Here is an 8,504-nt window from a genome sequence, read left to right as displayed (position 1 = left end):
TGGAGGCCAAGACCGTCAGTAGTTTCAAAGCGTTATATGACAAAGAGTGCTGGGAACACGGGACACCACGAGCGTAGCTCTCATCCTGTAACTACACTTAGGTAATTACACACACACACACACACACACACACACACACACACACACACACACACACACACACACACACACACACACACACACACACACACACACACACAAACACACACACACACACACACACAGGTCAAGCAGGATGGTAAGACAACAGAATGAAGCTGGAGGAGAGGGATTGGATGAGTCATACATGGAGATGATTGCTAAGGCATGGAAAGAAATCAGTGGGGAATTGAAGGACCTGAGGGAAACTATATGTAAGCTGTAGATAGAACTAAGTACAGCGCAAGAGGAGATAAAAAGCCTAAATACAGGCCCTCATCAGACTCTGGCCCATGCAACTAACCCCCAGGTACCAGGAGGTGTAGCAATGGCAGGGACCCTTACAATTGGTCTAACCTTTACTGAAATGCTGAAGAACCCAGGAGCAATGTCCACAGTCAAGGAAGTTGTAATGAAAGCAGTAACCTCACAGGAGGCAGCTAGATGCACAAGCCAACTAATGGAAAGGAAAAGATTTGTAGTAGTGGTAGGTATGAAGGAACAAGAGGGCTCCACGAGGGAGGAATCGAGGACTAAAGACAAAGCTGCAGTGGAAGGATATTAAAGGAGATAGGATTGGAAGGGGCTGAACGAGACATAGCACAGTTTTTCCAGATTAACCAGTATTACAAAGAAAAAAAGAGAGTAATCTAGGTAGTATTCAAGAGCAAAGTCGTCAAAGAGGACATCCTAGTAATGAAGAGCAAAATGAGATATGCAAGGAATTACAAAGAGGTATATCTTCAGAGGGACATGACCAGGGACGAGATAGTAAGGGCAGCAGATGCAAGGGAAAAGTGCAGGGAGAGGGAAGGGAGCCAGGGAACCTCAGCCTTCAACCCAGCAATCCCAGAGTGGAGTGGTGAACCCCAATCCAGCAACTCAGGAACACCAGGGGGGGAATGCAACACCCCAGCCCACCACCCAATAGGGCCCCCCTATCCCCCTACCCCCCCAGCACAAACCCTTCCTTGCCCCTGCACAATGCCCATCATGAAACCCAAATCCTCCCCCTTCCCCTTACCCCAAGTATCCCCTGCGTTCCCAGCCCCTGGTCTTCTTCCTGCCCCAAGCAGGCCTGAGCAAGACCAAATCCCTCTATCCTCCACTCCACCTCCCCCAAACCCCTGTCAACTACACCACAGGAAGGCGTGCCCTTTCCCCAAGCAGTCCCTGCTCCCCTCATCCCCCAGGACTTATTCCTGCCCCAAGCAGGCCTGAGCAAGACCTAAGCCCTCCATCCCCCACTACAACTCCCCCTGAACCCCTGGCAACTACCTCACAGGAGGATGAGCCTGCCCAAGTAGCAATGACCAGGGAACAACTTCCTACACTTGTGGGGAGTGAGGGTGAAATTGGATATAAGAAAGTGAGATTCAAGGTAATATACTCAAACATTGATGGAATTACCAATAAAGCAAGTGAACTGGCAGAAAGGGTGCAAGAAGAAAACCCTGATGTAATAGGACTCACGGAAACAAAATTGTGAGGAGTCATAACAGATGCTGTGTTTCCAAAGGACTACTATATAGTAAGGAAAGAGAGGAAAGGGAGAGGAGGTGGAAAAGTGGCCCTGCTGAAAAGGAAGGACTGGAATTTTGATGAGATCGAAATTCTGGACTGTGACGGGTTCAGAGATTACATAACAGGAACTATAACAATGGGTGGACCTAAGCTAATAGTGGCAGTCATTTTCAACCCTCCCTTAAATGACAGAAGACCTAGACAGGAGTTTGATAGGAACAACATGCCAACCATTAATATAATAGTGAGAGCAGCTTCAGTTGCCTGCAGGAATGGCTCAAGACTCTTAATCATTGGCGATTTCAACCATGGAAAGATAACCTGGGAGAATGGGGATCCACATGGTGGTGCAGATACACGGAGAGCTAAACACTTGGAAGTGGCAACAAGGAAGTTTCTGAGCCAGCATGTCAAGGAACCCACAAGAGTGAGAGGCAATGATGAACCAGCTAGACTCGACTTGATATTCACCCTGAATGAGTCAGAAATAAGGGAAATCGAAGTTGAAGTCCCCATAGGAATGATTGACCACAGTGTACTGACTTTTAAGTACTTGGTGGAGGTAGGGATAACCTATCCAAGGATGGGATCGGAGGGAAAAAGACTAAATTACTGAAGAGGAAAATATGACAAGATGAGGAACTTCCTCAGGGGAATACTATGGGAAACATAACTTAGAGACAAGAATGTGCAGGTCATAATGGATTTTGTCACCCAGAAGTGCCAGGAAGCTGCAGACTGGTTTATCCCCGTCCAAAAGGAGAAAAACGAAAAACAACAGAAAAACCCATGGTTCAACCAGGAATGCAAGGTAGCGAAGCAACTGAGTAAAAGAACATGGAGAAACTACAGAAATTATAGGACATCGGAGAGCAGGGAGAGATACCAGAGGGCCAGAAATGAGTACCTCAGAGTGAGGAGGGAAGCAGAGAGACAGTTTGAAAAAGACATCGCGAGATATCCAAGAACCAACCAAAGATGCTCCACAGCCACATAAGGAGGAAAACAGCAGTGAAGGAACAAGTGATGAAGCTGCAAAAAGGGCTGAACAGATACACAGAGGAGGTGTGTATCTTCATACACCTCTTCTGGTGTGTTCTTCATACACCTCCTTCATACACAAGGAGGTGTATGAAGAACTCAACAAGAGATTCCAGGAGGTCTTTACAATAGAACAAGGAGAAGCCCCTGCATTAAATGAGGCAGCGGCAAACCAAGCAACCTTGGAGGAATTTGACCTCACCAGTGATGAGGTCAAAAGGTGTCTGCTGGAGCTGGATGTGACAAAGGCTGTTGGGCCTGACAGAATCTCACCATAGATACTCAAGGAAGGTGCAGAAGCCCTAAGTGTGCCACTCTCTATGGTGTATAACAGGTCACTGGAAACAGGAGACTTACCAAAAAGTTGGAAGACAGCTAACGTGGTCCCAATATACAAGAAGGGTGACAGGCAAGAGACACTGAACTAAAGGCCAGTTTCCTCAACTTGTATACCATGCAAGGTGATGGAGAAGATCGTGAGGAAAAGGCTCGTAGAGCATCTGGAGGGAAATAACTTTGTAAGGCACCACCAACATGGGATCAGAGATGGTAAATCGTGCCTCACAGGTTTAATAGAATTTTATGACCAGGCAACAAAAACTAGGCAGGAAAGAGAAGGGTGGGCCGACTGCATTTTCCTGGACTGCCAGAAAGACTTTGACACAGTACCCCATAAAAACTGTTAAAAAAGTTGGAGCAACAGGCAGGAGTAAAAGGAAAGGTGCTCCAGTGGATAAGGGAGTACTTAGGGGGCATTAGATGAAAAAAATCGCCCAAATACGATTTTTTCTGAAAAATTTCTAAAAATACTACAGCGTTCTGGCAACATTGTGGTGCAAACCGTTTAATGTTATGATAATAAATAACGTAATTAGAGTGAATTTTCTAGCCACAATTGTCCTAAATCTGGTCCTTGCGGCTTGGGTGCGCCGTAGGGTGATGTGTCATACGTTGTAAGCGTCTAGTATTTCGTAATAGAGTGGAAAATATCTTGTTATGCATATACAAATTATAAATTCACTCATTGGCAACAGTCTTGTGTGAGATGGAGGGAGGGAGGGAGGATAAGCCAATTACCTGACTCCATCACCCCCTCTGTGTCTGTGCAGGTGGTCGTATCCCTGACGCGCTCTCACAGATCGCCCTGTAGATCGTATTTTGTCGTATCTACTGCACAATGGTTAGAGTATCGGACAAGAAGAAGGCTCTAAAGACAAGAGCTCTATGCGCAAGCCAAGTAAAGAAGGAGCGTAAAGCCGCAATGAGGCAAAACAGGGTTCTTTTGAGTGAAGATAGAGGAGGGCTTGCTGTGAGGAGTGTGTCGCAGCCTCCCGCCCCACAACACACACTACCTCGCCTCACTCCCTCACACTCCCAGGCAGCCATACCTCCTGCGGCACCTGCCACACCTCCTGTGGCACCTGCCACACCTCCTGCGGCACCTGCCACACCTCCTGCGGCACCTGCCACACCTCCTGCGGCACCTGCCACACCTCCTGTGGCACCTGCCACACCTCCTGTGGCACCTGCCACACCTCCTGCGGCACCTGCCACACCTGCGGCACCTGCCACACCTGCTGCACCTGCTACACCTCCTGTGGCACCTGCCACACCTCCTGCGGCACCTGCCACACCTCCTGCGGCACCTGCCACACCTGCGGCACCTGCCACACCTCCTGCGGCACCTGCCACACCTGCGGCACTTGCCACACCTCCTGCGGCACCTGCCACACCTCCTGCGGCACCTGCCACACCTGCGGCACTTGCCACACCTCCTGCGGCACCTGCCACACCTCCTGCGGCACCTGCCACACCTCCTGCGGCACCTGCCACAACACCTGTGGCACCTGCCACACCTGCGGCACCTGCCACACCTCCTGCGGCACCTGCCACACCTGCGGCACCTGCCACACCTCCTGCGGCACCTGCCACACCTGCGGCACCTGCCACACCTGCGGCACCTGCCACACCTCCTGCGGCACCTGCCACAACACCTGTGGCACCTGCCACACCTCCTGCTTCACCTGCCACACCTCCTGCGGCACCTGCCACACCTCCTGCGGCACCTGCAACATCTCCTGCGGCACCTGCCACACCTCCTGCGGCACCTGCCACACCTCCTGCGGCACCTGCCACACCTCCTGCGGCACCTGCCAAACCTCCTGCGGCACCAGCCACACCACCTGTGGCACCTGCCACACCTCCTGCGGCACCTGCCACTCAAGATCGTAGACCTGCCTCACCTCCTGCGGCACCTGCCACTCAAGATCGTAGACCTGCAACTCCAGACGTTCTCCCTCTTGATGTTGCAGGACCCAGCACTGCTCTTGATGTTGCAGGACCCAGGACTGCTCCTGATGTTGCAGGACCCAGGACTGCTCTTGATGTTGCAGGACCCAGCACTGCTCTTGATGTTGCAGGACCCAGGACTGCTCCTGATGTTGCAGGACCCAGCACTGCTCTTGATGTTGCAGGACCCAGCACTGCTCTTGATGTTGCAGGACCCAGCACTGCTCTTGATGTTGCAGGACCCAGGACTGATCTTGATGTTGCAGGACCCAGCACTGCTCTTGATGTTGCAGGACCCAGCACTGCTCTTGATGTTGCAGGACCCAGCACTGCTCTTGATGTTGCAGGACCCAGCACTGCTCTTGATGTTGCAGGACCCAGGACTGATCTTGATGTTGCAGGACCCAGCACTGCTCTTGATGTTGCAGGACCCAGGACTGATCTTGATGTTGCAGGACCCAGGACTGCTCTTGATGTTGCAGGACCCAGCACTGCTCTTGATGTTGCAGGACCCAGCACTGCTCTTGATGTTGCAGGACCCAGCACTGCTCTTGATGTTGCAGGACCCAGCACTGCTCTTGATGTTGCAGGACCCAGCACTGCTCTTGATGTTGCAGGACCCAGCACTGCTCCTGATGTTGCAGGACCCAGCACTGCTCTTGATGTTGCAGGACCCAGCACTGCTCTTGATGTTGCAGGACCCAGCACTGCTCTTGATGTTGCAGGACCCAGCACTGCTCTTGATGTTGCAGGACCCAGCACTGCTCTTGATGTTGCAGGACCCAGCACTGCTCTTGATGTTGCAGGACCCAGCACTGCTCTTGATGTTGCAGGACCCAGCACTGCTCTTGATGTTGCAGGACCCAGCACTGCTCTTGATGTTGCAGGACCCAGCACTGCTCCTGATGTTGCAGGACCCAGCACTGCTCTTGATGTTGCAGGACCCAGCACTGCTCTTGATGTTGCAGGACCCAGCACTGCTCTTGATGTTGCAGGACCCAGCACTGCTCTTGATGTTGCAGGACCCAGGACTGCTCTTGATGTTGCAGGAGGCTGAACACAAGGTATCATCTGGGAGGGGAAATCCTGCAAGAGTCAAATAGAGAGAAAGATCTGGGGGTTGATATCACACCGAACCTGTCCCCAGAGGCCCACATCAAAAGAATATCATCAGCGGCATATGCTAGACTGGCCAACATAATAACTGCCTTTAGAAACTTGTGTAAGGAATCTTTCAGAACCCTGTATACCACTTATGTAAGACCAATCCTGGAGTATGCAGCTCCAGCCTGGAGTCCATACCTAGTTAAACACAAGACAAAGTTAGAGAAGATTCAGCGGTATGCCACCAGGCTCGTCCCGGAACGTAGAGGTATGAGCTACGAGGAAAGGCTAAAGGAGCTGAACCTCACTTCCCTGGAAAACAGAAGAGTAAGGGGAGACATGATAACCACCTACAAAATTCTCAGGGGAATTGACAGGGTGGACAAAGACAAACTCTTCAGCACGGGTGGGACACGAACAAGGGGACACAGGTGGAAACTTAGTACCCAGATGAGCCACAGATTAATTTTCTTTTTTCTAACGAAATTTTTTTTCTAAAGTTTTTCTAACTTTTCTAAATAAATTTTCTTTCTAACGTCTTCACAGAGACATTAGAAATATTTTTTTCAGTGTCAGAGTAGTTAATAAATGGAATGCACTAGGAAGTCATGTGGTGGAGGCTGACTCCATACACAGAAAGGCGTTTCAAATGTAGATATGATAGAGCCCAATAGGCTCAGGAATCTGTACACCACTTGATTGACAGTTGAGAGGCGGGACCGAAGAGCCAAAGCTCAGCCCCCGCAAGCACAATTACGTGAGTACGCACACACTCACACAAACGCATGTACACATACGTACACGCACGCACACACACGAACACGTACGCACACACACGCACACGCACGAACACACACAGTGTGTTGGAATTGGAATTGACAGGGTAGATAAGGACGGGCTATTTAAAACAAGGGGCAAACGCACTAGGGGACACAGGTGGAAACTGAGTGCCCAAATGAGACACAGAGATATTAGAAAGAATTTGTTAAGTGTCAGAGTGGTTGACAAATGGAATGCATTAGGCAGTGATGTGGTGGAGGCTGAGTCCATACAGAGTTTCAAGTCTAGATATGATAGAGCCCAATAGGCTCAGGAACCTGTGCACCAGTTGATTGACAGTTGAGAGGCGGAACCAAAGAGCCAGAGCTCAACCCCCGCAAGCACAAATAGGTGAGTGTATTAGAATTGGAGTACCTGGTAGAGCTAGGAATTTTCTCCCTCAAAAACAGAACTAGGAAACAAACGGCTCACATACCGAAAGGGGAACTATGAGGAGATGAGACGTTTCCTGAACGAAATACCTTGGGACACAGACCTCATAGATAAATCTGTACAAGATATGATGGACTATTTCACCCAAAAGTGTCAGGAGGCATTAAACAGTTCATCCCATCCCAAAGGGAAAAATTCGAGAAGCAAAAGAAGAATCCATGGTATAATAGGGCATGTATGGAAGCAAAGGGACTGAACAAAAGGGCGTGGAGGAACTTCCGGAATAACAGAACACCAGAAAGCAAAGAGAGATACCAGAGAACCAGGAATGAGTATGTCATGGTGAAAAGAGAAGCAAAGAAAAATTATGGAAATGATATAGCAAACAAAGCCAAGACCGAACCAAAGCTACTCCACAGTCACATCAGAAGGAAAACAACAGTGAAAGAACAGGCAATGAAACTTAGAAAACGCGAGGACAGGTATACAGGGAATGACAAAGAGGTGAGTGAAGAACTCAACAAGAGGTTCAAGGAGGTCTTCACAATAGAACAAGGTGAGGTCACTTTGCTAGGAGAAACGGAAGTAAACCAGGCGGCCTTGTAAGCGTTCGAAATTACGAGTGAGAAGTTCATGAGACACCTACTGGAACTGGATGTTAGAAAGACTGTTGGTCCAGACGGGATTTCACCATGGGTACTGAAAGAATATGCAGAGGCACTTTGCTTGCCACTCTCTATAGTGTATAGTAGGTCATTGGAGACGGGAGACCTCCCAGAAATATGGAAGACGGCGAATGTGGTCCCAATATACAAAAAGGGGGGACAGGTAAGAGGCACTGAACTACAGGCCAGTGTCCTTGACTTGTATACCATGCAAGGTGATGGAGAAGATCGTGAGAAAAAACCTATTAACACATCTGGAGAGAAGGGACTTTGTGACAAATCGCCAACATGGATTCAGGGAGGGTAAATCTTACCTGACTGGCTTAATAGAATTCTACGACCAGTTGACAAAGAAAGAGAAGGCTGGGTGGATTGCATTTTCTTGGATTGTCGGAAAGCCTTTGACACATTACCGCATAAGAGGCTGATACATAAGCTGGAGAGACTGGCAGGTGTAGCTGGTAAGGTGCTCCAGTGGATAAGGGAGTATCTGAGCAATAGGAAGCAGAGAGTTACGGTGAGGGGTGAGAC

At 49.6% G+C, this 8,504-nt stretch overlaps 1 protein-coding gene across 1 annotated transcript; it reads left to right on the top strand.

The window, feature by feature from the left end:
* The first annotated feature begins 1,447 nt into the window (after nt 1–1,447).
* LOC123751967 (vesicle-associated protein-like) lies at nt 1,448–6,049 on the top strand. Its single transcript, XM_069339669.1, has 3 exons — nt 1,448–1,597; nt 2,652–2,907; nt 5,016–6,049. Exons 1-3 carry the CDS (start codon nt 1,448–1,450, stop codon nt 6,047–6,049), a joined length of 1,440 nt encoding a protein of 479 aa, XP_069195770.1.
* Nucleotides 6,050–8,504: the final 2,455 nt, after the last annotated feature.

This window comes from Procambarus clarkii, chromosome 42 (genome assembly GCF_040958095.1).
Source record: "Procambarus clarkii isolate CNS0578487 chromosome 42, FALCON_Pclarkii_2.0, whole genome shotgun sequence".
Classification (NCBI taxonomy): domain Eukaryota; kingdom Metazoa; phylum Arthropoda; class Malacostraca; order Decapoda; family Cambaridae; genus Procambarus; species Procambarus clarkii.
The sequence above is the reverse complement of the archived record's forward strand: the minus strand, read 5'-3'. Positions and strand labels throughout refer to the sequence as shown.